Source organism: Microtus oregoni, unplaced genomic scaffold, assembly GCF_018167655.1.
Source record: "Microtus oregoni isolate MIOR12 unplaced genomic scaffold, Mior012 000036F_ref0000092, whole genome shotgun sequence".
Classification (NCBI taxonomy): Eukaryota; Metazoa; Chordata; class Mammalia; order Rodentia; family Cricetidae; genus Microtus; species Microtus oregoni.
The window spans coordinates 5,865,263-5,880,050 of NW_024543095.1; the positions used below are offsets into that span (position 1 = coordinate 5,865,263).

Below are 14,788 nucleotides of genomic sequence, written 5' to 3' on the forward strand. Positions count from 1 at the left end.
AATATTTTCCTGACACCACATAAAAGTCTAAAGGCTTCTCCTGTCCTCAAGCCTTCGGAGTGTAAAACATTAAGAGTTGGTGCACCCCTAAGCCTCTGTGTTGTGCGTACACTGTTCTTGTTGGCAAACTGATGGAGTAGCTGGGAATTGAGATGCCTGGCCTCTGCCCTAGTGGGTGACTTTCTGCACTTTGGCTAAGCATAAGAAGAGAGGCCCTGGAGGCCTAGAAGCACCCCAGGAGCTGCTCTCCTAGGTTTCTGAAGAAGCGAGGAGGAAAGGCCTTCCCAGAACCAAATAGCTGGTAGAGTGGAGCTGCTATTCTAGTCCAGCCCTGGCTGGTTTGGAAGACTTTCCCTACTGTGTGTGCTCTGTTCTTGTTACTGCGCGTTTACAGATCGTAACCCCAGTGGTGGGTGGACAGGACGGTGAGTTCGCAGTGCCCCTGAGTGCGGTGGTAGAGCCAGGTTTGCAGGTACACTGCACTTTAAAATGTTGTGCATTTTAAAGAATTCCTTTTCTGACTGGGATGAGGCTCAGTGGTAAGAGTGCTTGCCTAGCATGCATAAGGCACAGAGTTCAATTCTCAGCACTGTTGTGTCCTGGGAATTAATTTTTAAATGTCTTCTGTTTTGTCATTCGTGGTGTTATAGTGACAAATATTCCTGTTCCTGTTGGTAAATGTTTCCTCTTTGTGGGACTGTTAATAATGAAAGAAGGTTATATACACTTCTCTTAGAAACTGTATTTCGGCAATAGATAAAACGTTTAGTTACAAAAGTTAGTTTAGAAGAAAAATTATTTAATAAGACATTGAATTAGGACACACATAAGATTTCTGGGTGCCAAGACTCATCTGCATTGCTTGCTGCTGCCCCTGAGCCTGTGTGAACAGTTCCTGCCCAGAGTGAGGGCTCAGGTGCATTAATGAACAACTTCAGGATGAGCTCATCCCTTTGCTTTTCTTCTCTTCGTGCGTTTCTGTTTCTCTGTTCACGGTCTCTCAGGTTCTTCCATGAGAGGTTTTTGAGAGGTTTTTTTTTAATGTTATTCTGTTGTTTAGTTTTAGTTTTGACTTGGTACTATCATCAGTTTCTGAATGGTTATTATCTTAAATTATTCACTTGAATGTGCATAATTTCATTTGGAAAGCATTACGAAATGACAGAGTGTTGTTTTGGGACAAAATACTGCTATCAACTTTTGCTGGTATCTTAATTTTCCTAATTGTAGCAAGATTGATCTAGATTAAGGGTTAACAATTGAAACTAAGAAGGGGATCCTGAGAAGGAAGGAGAGACCCTTAGGAAGGGGAAGAGGAGAGCAATGAGATACACTTGATAAGATGGAGAGAGGGGAGTATCCTGGGGAAGGAACTAGAGAAGGTTGGGGCCATAGGGAGAGCAGCGGGGCAGCAGCACACGTGTGTGGAAGCACCCTGGTGAAACCTAGTATATGTATGCTAACCGAAAAAGTTATTATTATTTTTTTAATGAAAGGAAATAAAAGGCAAAGCCACTCATGGGTAGGATGAATGGTGAGTGGAGAAGGCAGGTGCCCGTAGGGGCAGGCAGGTGGTGGGAGCGAGTGAGCTGGGCAGGGGGCAGTGAGGAGTTCTAGGGCTCTGGTCACTAATATTTCATTGACGATTTTCATGCTAACCTGTAATGAACATTGTGCATTAATGGATAAATTTGACCAGAGACAAACGTGTGTGATTTTTACCTAATAGTTCTTAAAGCTGACTCTACTTAAGCATTACCTATGGAGCACTTAAAAAATAAAAACAAAACGGATGCCCAGATCCTCCTCTTCTCAGTTAAAGTTAAGCGCTTCCCAGTGCTTCTAATGAGCAGTCAGGCTGGGGTGACTAATTGGGTCCTGACTAGGGTGCTTTCCGCACCTGGTTTCCAGAGACAAGCGAATGCTTGTTTAGAAACAGCCAGTGTGCACTGAGGGAGGACGGCATCCTTTCAGACAGATAAACAAGCCCTTTCTTCATAATGAGCCTTAATGAAGGTGGTTGTTGGGATGGCCACCCAGGGCCAAATCTGCATTAAAGTGTGCCCGTTATGCCAAGCAGTCCCCATGTACCACCGTATACTCTTTCCCTCAAACTGTCCCTTTGGTTCCCTGGTTCTAGTAAAGTTTCTGCCTGTGCTCTGTTTGAGGACTAACTTTATTTGAGTTTCATTGTAGGTGAATTTCCTCAGGATGCCTCCTTTAAGAAAGCATTTTGTCTGAAGTTAGGGCATCTAATATTGAGGACGCTTTACAGCTATATTCTCCTATGTTTAAACAGTGCTCTGTAAAGTGAGTTTTAAGAAGACGAGAGCCTCCCTACCCAGCTCCCACCTTTTTATTTATTTATTTATTTATTTATTTATTTATTTATTTATTTATTATGTATACAATATTCTGTCTGTGTGTATGCCTGCCGGCCAGAAGAGGGCACCAGACCCCATACAGATGGTTGTGAGCCACCATGTGGTTGCTGGGAATTGAACTCAGGACCTTTGGAAGAGCAGGCAGTGCTCTTAACCTCTGAGCCATCTCTCCAGCCCCCCAGCTCCCACCTTTTTGTTTGCTTAGGTTGTGCTTTTGGCTGGACTGTGGTTTTTTGGGTGGGGGCAGGCATGTCTAGGAGTTGCACCTCTGGCTCACCCCATCTTTCTTTGCCCTCTCTTTTCTTCCACCAGTGTTTACTGTCACAGCCAAAGTTCTGGGCCATTCAGACATCAGCCTTGATCCTCCGGACAAAGCTCGAGAGAGGAAGCACGCGGCGAGTGGAACGGGCAATGAGGCAGACACAGGTACCATGGTGGCACTCTCTCCCTCTGTTGCTGTAGTGTATGCATGAGGCACTTGCAGGGATGTTTTGTCGTTACTTAGATTACAGGCTCTAGAATTTGATTTGACTGCAAAGTTCAGCTTTGTCACTTTACTTTGTAGCTGTGACCTCAGCCTTTAACCTGTGTAACCCTGCATCTCATTTTATATCCATGCTGGCCTCAAACTCACTATGCACCTTCCAAACGCTGGGACTGGCATGGGATGTCAGGCCCAGCTTGGATTTTGAATCTTGTTTTTGGTGTCAGATGGTGAGAACGTGCCTTGTGCTTTGCCTGGGGAGCACAGGTTTAGAAGCAGAGAGATGCTACTCCGTTTCTCCTTAGGCCGTGCAGGGGTCGCCTCATCTTCTCATCCTGCGCCACATTAGTAAGGAGGGACAGCACTGTGGAGCTGTTAGTGCTGCCTCTGCAGACCAGTACTTTGCGGGGGCGGGGGGGGTGTCTTTTTATTCCCTGTTTCCTGAATTTTGGAAATTAGATCATGTGACAGGATGAATCCATGTTTGTCTAATTTTCTGTCTTTGTTGAGCCCCTTAGCTCACACCCTGAACTTTTGCCAGTTCCTCTGATTCATAGTGTGGTGCTTCAGTGTTTGTTAAAATGACCACATCTCTCAAGAGTAAGGGAATGACTTAAAATAACAACTGGATATATAAAACAAAGGGTTTTTTTTAAATTAAAATTTTTAATTTCTGTAAAGATTGGTTTCCTTCCAACATTGTGCAGTGCTAAATGATGAACTGTTAAAGTTGGGGGGATGGCAGGGGGACCAGAAGAGGCTCCAAGGGAAAGCTCAGTCATGCCTGTTGAGGGACTGCAGGTGTGCTGACCGTCTGCGTGGGCTGTAACTTAGTGATAGGCGGTCACATTGAGGGCTCCAATGACAAGCCCTGTGTAATAGTGAATTTTTAAATGATAGATACCAAAGTTAAGAAGAAAATGTTGCATCATACACGAAGGTAGATAACCAAAGATTCTAAAAGCCACAAGAGAGAGGAAATTACAAACTCAGGAGAAGCCGTTAAAAACAATCTAGTCCATGAAATCTTCTAGGCTGAGTGTTGTTGCCTATGCAGGTTAAGAGTGAGGTCAGATCATGCTGGGGAAATCTACAGAGACAACTGAACCAAACTCTTGGGAAGTCACAAACTCTAGACCGACAGCTGCGGAGCCTGTATGGGACTGAACCAGGCCCTCTGCATGTGGGAGACAGTTGTGTAGCTTGGTCTGAGGGGCTCCTGGCAGTGGGCCAGGATCTATTCCTGATGCGTGAGCTGACTTTTTGGAGCCCATTGCCTGTGGTGGGAGGCCATGCTCAGCCTTGATGCAGGGCTTGGTTCTGCCTCAACTTAGTGTGCCAGACTTTGTTGATTCCCCATGGAAGGCTTTACCCTTTGAGAGGAGTGGATAGGGGTGCGCTGAGGGGGAGGTGAGGAGGGCGGGAGGAGGGTATGGTTGAATGTAAAATGAAATTATAAAAGAGTGTAGGTGAGGATAAAGTCAGTGCTTGTGGAAGCCCTGTTCACTGTACCGCTTAGGTTTCTAGCTGAGTGTATCAAAGCTCTGACGGTTTGAATGAGAGTGGCCCCCACAGGGTCCTGTGTTTGAATGCTTAGTCACTGCAGAGTGCTCTGTTTGAAAGGATTAGAAGGATTAGGAGGTGTGACCTTATTGGAGTTAGTTGCGGGGGTGGGGGGGTGGACTTCAAGGTTTTAAAGCCTGTCAAGCCCAGAGTCTCTCAGCACACAGAGCAGGCTGTGGTTCTCAGCTGTTGTTCCAGTGTCTGCTTGAATGCTGTCGTGCTTCCTGCCATGACCACAGGGACTAAACCTCTGAAAGTGTAGGCAAGACCCAGTTACCTGCTTTCTCTTACAACAGTTGCCTTGGTCACAGTAGAACAGTGACTGAGATGGTAGTCATACTGTCCCTTTAAAAAAAAAAAAAGTATAGCTTTTTCTATTGTCATTCAGCTTTCTCGGCCTTATCAGAATAAAATCTTTTTGAGATATTTCTTGACTATTTTTGTTTTTTATTTTGAAAACTATTCATATCCCAAGTCCATTTTTTGAATAGGTTGTTTTATTTTTTAAAGTTCTTTATATATTCTGGATTTTAGTCCTCTGTCAGATGATAGCTGGCAGAGATAGTCTTCTTCTCTGTGGGCTTCCTCTATTCTTGCTTGTTTCTTTATCTATGCAGAAGAATTTTATTTAATGAGGTCCCATTTGCCAATTGCTGGCCTCAATTCCTGGTCAAATGGGTCCTATTCAGAAATTCCTTTTCTAGGCCTCTATCCTGTAGGGTTTGGCCTGTCCTATAGGGTTTTCTTCTAGCAGCTGCAGCGTGTCACAATTAGGTCTTTCATCTGTTTTGAGTGTTTTTGTACAAGGTCACAGATGTAGGCTAATTTCACTCTTCTGCAATTGGATGTTCAGTTCTTGTACCATATGTTGAAGATTCTGCCTTTTCTCCAGTTTTTGTTTTTGACATCTTCGTCAAGTTTTGGATGGCCATAATTATGAGTCCTCAGTGGTATTCCACACAGCTTCATGTGGTAACTGTTGAGCGGTCCTAGCCCATGGAAGCACAGTTCCTTTGCAGTCCCTCAGACCTTCTGAAGGTTTAAAGGGACCCGAAGTCAGAAAGTTTTAGGAGTTCTGACCCAAGATGTGACTAGGGAAGGGAGGTCAGCGTGGTCACCCGGCTTCCTCAAGGCTACCTCTGTTGGTTTGTCTTCACTGTGGAAGCTGAAGAGAAGCCCTCACTCTCAGGATCCCATTAACTGCAGGAGCTGAGCTCCCAACTCCCTTTAACCTCAGCGGCTGAGCATGTTACTGCCTATGGCAGGTCCTGATTCCTGTGTTGGGGGTTTGAGTGCCGTAAAGAATGGTCAAACACTAGTCTCAGTGTTTCCTCAGCAAGAAGCTGCTTTTCATTTCACAGTCTGGTCATTGTCGTTGTGGGGATGAGATAAGATGCAGAAGCTGCCAGCGCGGCTCCTCTGCTCCAGTCCTGGGACTTTGACCTGGATTTTATTTCTCACAGGTGCCATTTGCTAATTGTTATGTAATTCTGGTTCAGCATAGGCTTAAGTTTATTGAAGCTTAATAAATTTTAATTCTATTTCTTTTTAGCATGGGGGATTTTATTCTTGAGAGTCTGAGGTGGCAGTCTGACTGATGGATTTGTAAACCACTGTCCACTTCAGGCTCCTGTCAGAAAGAAAGCTCTTTTACCCAATTGTTGATAATGTTTGTTTAAGTGCATATTTTAATTTTTTAATAAGTCCTGTCCTGCACACACAGACATGTACAAAAATTGCACAGCAAAGATGATCAAATGTGACCTGGCAGGTGATGAGTCAGCCCTTTCAGATTGTCAGCTTGTCTCTGTTGGGCTCAGCAGCCCCAGACACTTTGATATACTTCTAGTGAGAATGGATTGCTGTCGGTGAAAGGGAAGGCCCTTTGGGACCAGCCGCTTCTTTGAAGATGTATGGCTGTACTCTCAGATGTAAGCACACTGTGTCTGAATCATACCAGACCTTGTGCAGAATTGTCCTGCATACTAAATCATCCTCTGTAACTTTAGTCTTGATCTTCTGGAGGGTTTTCTGGGAAATTCTTTCCTGAAAAAAGGCACCAAAAGGAGGAGACACATCTTTACATTTGGAGGTTTCACCCTCCTATACCCATTCCATAGAGATACCCTCTGACTCATGAAACTGCAGCTTCTGGAGATGTGGGCATTGTTATTGTGGGGGCCTGGGAGCTCCATATGCACAAATACTTAGCTTTTAGAGTCAGTTTAGGAAAAATGACCTTAAAACGAAGTTTTAAAACTTGAAAACAAGCCAGTTCTAGTGGTATGTATCTGTATTCCCAGCATTTGGGAAGCTGATTTGGGAGATCTGCCAGGGTTACCACTGACTGAGGAGGAGACTCCACCTTTGGACACCTGGCTTTGCTAATAATTAACTAACTTACCTTAAATGTCTGAAATAAAAAGAAGTTCTTGGGGACTGAAGGTATGGCTCAGTGGTTAAGAGCACCAGTTGCGCTTACAGAGGACCTGGGTTTGATTTCTTGCCCCCACATGGTGGTTCACAACCATCTGTAACCCTAGTTCCAAGGGATCTGATGCCCTCTGAACTCTACAGGCACTGGGCACACAAGTGGTGCACATAAATCCATGAAATGCAAAACCACTTGGGCATGGTCTCTTAATGGCTATTGTCCAAAGGAGCTCCCACAGCACCACATAAATAAAATAAAGCTACACAAATTAAGATTATTTTAAAACAACAACAAACCCACCAAAGCTTTCTTGAGAAAGCCATCCTTATAAATTTGCTGGAAGTGCAAGAATTATTTTAAAAATCCTTTCAGGGATGAATGCCTCTGGTTAAAGGATCGCTTCCTTGTGGGTAGACCTGGAAGAGAACTCAGGTCATTGTAAATGTCAGCCCTGCTTTCCCTATTTCCTGTGCCTGTGAGAACTCCAGTCTGTTTGACTATGCTAGCATTTTTTCAGAACTTGCTAGAAATGAGCTTGCTCTGAAAAAATCTAGTCACCCACTGCTGCCAGCGAGGTACCTTGGCTCAGAGAGTCCACACCTTCCTGTGTAATACCTCCAGCTGGAGACCAAGTGTTCAGATCCATGAGTCTGTGGAGGATGTTTTGCATCAAACCATAAGAGGCTTTTGTTAGGATGTGTTTGTAAATTAGCAAATAAAAAGAGAATACTTTGAACTCAGTGGAGAGAATAGCAGTGTACCACCGCCCGTTTTTGTGTATGAGTTTAATGTTCTTAGTTTTACTGGTAGCTGAACCTTACTTAGGTGATTGTCATGCTTAGGTCAGCAAGAAGTATACACTTGTAGGAGAGTAGGAGATAGCTGTTAAATTAATCTCTACCCATGTGGAACCAATTCAGCTTTTGTAGGGTGCTCACTTAAGTGGTTCTCAACCTGTGGGTGGGTCGTGACCCCATAGGTTGTATCTCAGATATTCTGCATATCAGATATTTACATTATGATTCATAGCAGTAGCAGAACTACAGAGATGGAGTAGCAACAAAATAATTGTATGGTTGGGGTCCTCACAGCATGAGGAACTGTACTAAAGGGTCATAGCATTAGGAAGGCTGAGAGCCCCTGCTCTAGATAGTTCATGCATGTTGGCTCTGTTATCCCATCTGGTGGACTTGGCTGTTTCAGAGAGCACCCAAGTCCATCAGACACAGGTACCTATGTCGCCCAGAAGCATCTGAAAGTACAAACAATTATTATTAAGTCAAGAACAACTTACTGAGTACTTAATGTTCTTTAGTCATATCATCAAACAACATGGATTTTGTTGAAAATAAAATTTCACATGTAACTAGGGTTTGGTAAATTGTATGATATTACTTTTAAATTTTAGATTATTAAGTAAAAGCTATTTTTTTTCTTTTTGAATATGTGGTATGTTGGTTTAAAAAAATGCCTTTCTTTTCATGAAGGAATTCTGTGATCTTTATTTATGTATTGTGACCATATGTCTTCAGCCAGAAGTTGCTGTTCGTTCTTTGCCCTTCCTCCCTCAGTGAAATAGCCCTGGCTAGAGGCATGCAACCTTTTTCTATTAAGTTTCTGTGAAGCTAGGCCAGGGAGCTTTGTCAAGATGGTTGAGGAGTGTGGTTATGTCTCAATTTGTTCGGACTGACTTTGAATAGAATCTTGGGCTGTCCAAGGAGTTTGTTCAGACATGTGAACTCATTCTGTGACATACTGAACCAAGTGGTTCTCCTCCCTCACACATGGCAGAGAAAGAACCACAGCTTCAGGCTGTTGTGCCAATTAGGAACTGGCCCGTGTTTAGCTCTGTGGTACTTACTGTTCTCCTCTCTGTAATAAAATACCCGACTAAGCAGCTTTATTTTGTCTCCCAGTTGGGGAGATTTTAGTTGATCATGGCAGGGAAAGCATGGTGAGAACAACTCAGTCTGTGTTGGTGGTAGTGTCAGATAGCACAACTGTTTCTCGTGGCCACCCAGGATGCAGAGAATTCTAGAGAAATCTAGATCAGACTTAAAGGCAGGTATAACCTTCCAAAAGTCACTCCTGGCCACCTGCTGCTGCGTGCTAGCGCTCTTCCAATATTGCACTTCATAGCTGGGGACTAAGTGTATTTTCGAGCCTTTGGGGCTCGAAATCAAATCATGGCAGGATTTTATCAGGTTAGATTCCTGTCCTTACCTTTCTTCTGAGGAAGTTTATTCTTGATTCTTAAATTTATTTTTAATTTTGTAAAAAAATGAAACAACTTGAAAGCAGATACTAGTAACAGCCTTCCATATCTTCACGTGTCAGAGAGTGTTACATGCTGCTTTGCCAGCATCCTCATGTACAGGAAAGACCTTATCCCACACCACAGCCTCCTATGTTAGAATCAGAATATTAAGAAGGACATGTTAATAATAACTCGATCATTATGTGAAAAAAGGTCACAATAATTCACAACTGAAATTCTGATGCCAAGCCTGGCATGGTGGGGCACACCGCTAATCCCATCACTCAGGAGGCAGAGGCAAATGGATCTCTTGAGTTTGAGACCAGCCTGGTCTACAAACTGAGTTCCAGGACAGTAAGGGCTACACAGAGAAACCCTGTCTTGAAGCCTCTCCCAGGAAGTCTGTAGTTAGTCCAAACCTACTGACAAATCAGAGGCAGGCAGATGGCCGTGGTAATGGGGCTGTCCATGTGTTTGTCTGGGATTCTAGACTATGTCTGAATTCAAGTTGACATTTTGTATGTGAGCTTTCTTTGATGACTAGTCACTTGATGATTATATAATGCCAACTTTTGACTCTGCAGTTGGCTCAGGTTCCTATTTTCAGAGAGCCATCCTGGTCATCTCATTGCTTCTTGCTGTGTCTCTGGGAGCTGTTTTTCATTACCAGATTGGGAATTTCAGGCCATCACAGGAATTCAGTTATGTGGCTTGCAGTGCCCACTGCACTGCACAGATGGTCTTGTGTGAGTGGATGCCCACCCTTACACCTCCTTTGCTGAGGGATGAGAGTACCTGTTTGTAATCGGATAGAGCTGCTTTTTCTCATTTCACATGGTTGCTTCTCATTGTCAAAACAGCATCACGTTGGAGATAAGTACAATAAAGAACACTTTTTCTTAGAAAAAAATGAAAATTTTTAGTGAGAAGACTAGATCGTTGAAAGATTTATTATAGGAAATTTTAATTTAAAAATTTCCTGGTAATATTTAAATATGAATGTTTATAGAAATACTGATTAAATTTCAAGTTTTTAAAATACTTAAACTCAAAAAAAAAACTTCATACAGCCTTTTGCCTTGACCAAATGACTGGAGTTCTTTATTTATATGTGTATTTTAATGATTTTTGTAATAGGAACTTTGTTTACATTAAAATTATTATACATATAGACTGTGATTATGGTATGTGTTCTTAGGCTCTTGCAGACCAATTTGAAGACAAAACTACATCTGTACTGGAACGTCTGAAGATTTTCTATTGCTGTCAGGTACCCCCTCACTGGGCTATTCAGGTACTTCTGTTTGACTTCATTTTTAACTATTTTAGTGAAATCAGTAAAAGCACTTGGGGAGTTCCAGTTGTTTTAAATTGCTGTTTTGATTAAAATGGTAATGAATTTAAAAACGTTTTGAAATGGTTTTAAATTGGTAGTAGGTAGGATCTTAGAATTTAAGATAGAAGAATCATAAATGCTTTTGTTTTTCTTTTCCTGAATTTAAGTTTCTTAAGAAAAGGTTTTGATATAGATTTAAGCAGGGGTGTGGAGAGCGGGGGAGAGAGAGTGCTGGTTAGGAATGTGCTTGGGCTTCTCAGGAGAGTTGTCTGCCTGCTTTCACTTTCAAAAGGACATTTTATAGTAACCTTTTAAAGATTTATTTTTTATTATGAGTGAGTATACGTGTGTGTGTGTGTGTGTGTGTGTGTGTGTGTGTGTGTACACGCGCGCAAATGATCATGGAAGGTAAAAGAGTGTCCAGAGCTGGGGTTGTAGGTGCTTGTGAGCCAATTGACATGAGGCAGGGAACTGAACTGTCTGGGTCTTGGAAGATCAAGAAGTGCCTGTTAACTGCTGAGCCATCTTTCAAGCCCAGCATTTTATATTCAAATATCTTTAAGGCTTTTCTACGAAACAATAAACCTTTGAACCTTTTAACAGTGTTTACAAAAGCAAATAAAAGGAAAGCATTTATTTGACACTTTATGTTTTGCGATATCCCCAACTGTTCTCTTTCCAGGGTGCAAGGGGGAGCTCCTAAAGTCCCAGACTGAGCTAGCATGCAGCCTTTGTCCTGTGATTCTTAAATGGGAGCTGAATTTCAAAGAGCAGTAAAGATGTATTCAAAGAGAAAACAATTCAGAGACCACTGACCTGAAACCAGATCTATTCAAAAACATCAGTTTCTTTATTTTCTTATAATATTTTTTCCATTCCTGTAGGATGGGCAACTTAAAACATATTCTACTTATTGTTGAGTGTATTGTTTACTGGCCCGCACCTACTTTGCTTGCTCATCTTGATCTTCTAGGGCCTGTGGAATTAAGTGACTCAGATTACTAGTCTGTGTCTAAAACAAGTAGGACTGCTTGAGACAGAGCCTGAGATGCCCTCATGTGGAAAGAGGAAGCACGGAGGCTTTAATGGTGCCTGCATTGCTTCCTCAGAGCTTTAAACACTGGTCTGTGGGATGTGACTTTTGCAAATCAGAGCTTCTCGTGGAGGAATCTTTAGATGAGAAGGAAATAATTGACTTTTTTTTTTTTTAGTTCTGAGATCTTAAATATCTGATGCATTGAGTATTTTGATCAGTTTCTATTTTGTTTTTAGTACTTCATTGCCTGTAAAAAAGCTTACTGAAGTAAGTGTGGTTCTCACAGATTCCTGGGTAGTAGATGTGGAGTTTTGTAAATGATGTTTGTATTACAATAAGCAGCCCTTTAAAAGGCAGGTTGGAGTTACTGGGCAAGATGGATTTGCTTCCTGTCGAGGAGTGTTGATGACTGTCATTTGTCTTTCTAGCGCCAGCTTGCAGGTTTGCTCTTTGAGTTGGGATGTACCACTTCAGCCCTTCAGATATTTGAGAAGCTGGAGATGTGGGAAGACGTGGTCATCTGTTATGAAAGGACTGGGCAGCATGGGAAGGTACGTGACAGGCATGTCAGTGTGTGGTGAGCCCCTTCTTCCTTCCACACGTCTCCATCGCGCCTTAGAAAGCCTGCTTCTGATAGTGTTTACTCCAGTTCCTCCTTTCACTTAGGACTTTGCAGCATTTGCTCTGATTTATGTTGGGCAGCTTATTTTGTGTCTGTAAAGAGAAAAGCAGCCTGCAGTTGATATAACATTGGGATTTAAGAAAGAATAATAAAAGCTTGAAGGTACTGCATGTTTTGATCAATTTTTCTATCGATTCTTCTATAGGACAGCTTTGAAGTAAACTACCAGGGATTAATTTTAACTGTCTTTGGCATTCCTGATGATTAGAGGCTGTGGACATGACGGAGTCATCTAGGAGGCTGAGTCTGTTTGAAAAGGTCTATGGGATCCCTGTATGAAGTGTGTGATGCAAATTTAACTCCACTCTTAAATTGGGCCAACAGAGAAAATGTACTGTTTGCATCTGTTATAAACCTGTTGTTTCCTCTCCTCATACGTGAACCATATGTTAAGACTTCTGTCTCTACATTGTGAGTAGTCATAAAACTGGATACACTGAAATCATATGTTGATTAAAACAACTTATTTTTATTTTATGTGTATGAGTGTTTTGCCTGTATATGTATGTGCACCATGTATGTGCTTGGTGCCCACAGAGGCCAGAAGAGGGTGTCAGATCCTCTGGACCTGGAGTTACAGGTGGTCATGAGCCCATACATGTGGGTGCTGGGAACTGAGCTGAGGTCCTGTGCAAGAGCAGCAAGTGTTCTTAACTGCTGAGTCAACTCTGCAACCCTTGCTTGTTGATTCTAATTGCACTTTATGTGACTAAGTAGAACCCATAATGACTCCAATCCTCGGGGTGGTTTTACTCTCACTGTTACCCTTTCTGTTGTTATGAAGACGAGGAACAGTGGTTCAAGTACACGATTTTCTTATATAGCTTCCCACTGTGAGTATTAAAGAACTGTGACAGTTACTTGGATTGATCAATGACACTGACATGAATTGGTCAACGACAGTGAAGCTCTTTGAGTTGTTCAGGGTAGGGAGAAACCAGCAGTGTCACCAGGAGATTCAAGGTCCCTTTCATAGGTTTTTAGTCTTTCAGATAAAAGAATTTGGAGCTGGCTTACTGTCTCTACAGGTAAAAACAATTGCCCTTGCGAGCCTGGCAACCTGAGTTCCCCTGAACCCACATAAGACTGGGGGAGCGAGCTACCGAAGTTATCCATTGACCTCCTCGTGCATACATGTGCAATAATTAAATGTCAACAAAGCATTGAAATGGACTCAGGAATACTCAAGGACACTTCTATTGGAGCTTGAGAATAGAAACCAGAGGAGAAGAATTGGAGATCTTATCAGGTGTGGAGGAAGATGGAAAAGAGAAAATGTTAAACTTTTTAAGTTAGAGGTCGGAAAATCATGTATGGTGGGGCTGCTACCAGCTACAGATGGACCTCGAGTGGGGGTGGGGTCAGGGAGAGTCAGATTGCCTGCAGAGTGAGGAGTAGGGTTGGGATTCTGGCCAGTGTCTATAAAAGGGAAAGAAAATTATACTTTGTGAGTTAGAACTCAACAGCAGGTTTGGCAGGGAGTCAGCCAGCAACCACATTGACTGTGTGTGATGGTGGTGGTGGTGGCAGCTTCTGGGGTATCCAAGTAGTTATCTCGTTTAGGAGGGAGTTCTCAACATGGTGCCAGTGTCAGGTGTATCGTGATTATTCTCGTTTGACGCCAGACTGTCCTCTTGAGCTCATAAAGCAACATTTTCCCCCCTAGAGGTTAAAGGAAAACTCCTATTGTCTACCTCAAAGGTATCACTCACTGGCTAAACCCTTTGTGAAGGAGGGTGCTGACTCTTGACCATGATATTTGTGTCAGATCACGTCACCATGTCTGTACTCAGGTGTCTCAAAGGGTCTTCATATGTGCAAGACAGCCACCCTTGTGGAAAGGCAATCGTATGGCGGGAAGCTGGCATCGCTGCGTTGTGTCCCATGGTGCCTGTGAAGCAGCTGGCTGCAAATGGCCCTTCTTAGCACCCTTTCCCAGCAAAGCATTCTTTTCCAGCAGGACTCAAGCTTCTGTCAAGATTACATAATATCTTGATCCTGGAAAAGAATGCCACTGCTATCCTCGCATTCCCTCCGACTCCACACCACAGAAGATTCCCTCTCCTTAGGACTCAGCTCGGGCTACAAAGTCTGCCTCTCATCACCTGCTCAGGAGGCAGCGTGGCCTGATGGTTAAGGGCATCTTCTTGGGACAGCTGCCTGAATTCAGGTGTGCACTTGCTGTCTTGCCAGCCTTGTGATGTTGAGCAGCTTGCTGTATCTACCATGTCTCTTTCCTAGTCTAGAAGCACACATCTGCTTGGCTTCTAGGTTTTCACATGGTAATGTGTATATCCGGAGTGGTACCTTACCTAGCCGTGCTTCGTGAGTGTTTGATGGTTCCAAGCGTGTGCCTGTTTCATTTGGTATCTTTGAAGTGACAGCATTATCTGCAGTCAGAGATGTCTTCAGATTTCAGTCAGTCCATTGACTAACCTGTGAGGTGACCCATACTTGTGTCTGTGCAGGCTGGTTATAATGTTCTCCATGTCACTATTTCAGTGGTATTAGCATGCCGTTTGTTGGGTTTAATTGCCATTTAAAATGAAAAGATGATCTCAATATGGTTTAGCATCGAAATAAAAAGCTGTTAAATTAAAACCAAAACCAAA

The 14,788-nt window shown here is 42.9% G+C and overlaps 1 protein-coding gene across 3 annotated transcripts in view; it reads left to right on the forward strand.

Moving 5' to 3' along the window:
- Positions 1-14,788, forward strand: part of Ttc27 (tetratricopeptide repeat domain 27) — a 126,780-nt gene that overhangs the window by 48,833 nt on the left and 63,159 nt on the right. For all 3 annotated transcript variants that reach the window (XM_041631073.1, XM_041631075.1, XM_041631074.1), the window contains exons 10-12: positions 2,697-2,810; positions 10,321-10,416; positions 11,923-12,045. In XM_041631073.1, the coding sequence (XP_041487007.1) occupies positions 2,697-2,810; positions 10,321-10,416; positions 11,923-12,045 (333 nt within the window). The remainder of the gene's footprint in view (positions 1-2,696; positions 2,811-10,320; positions 10,417-11,922; positions 12,046-14,788) is intronic.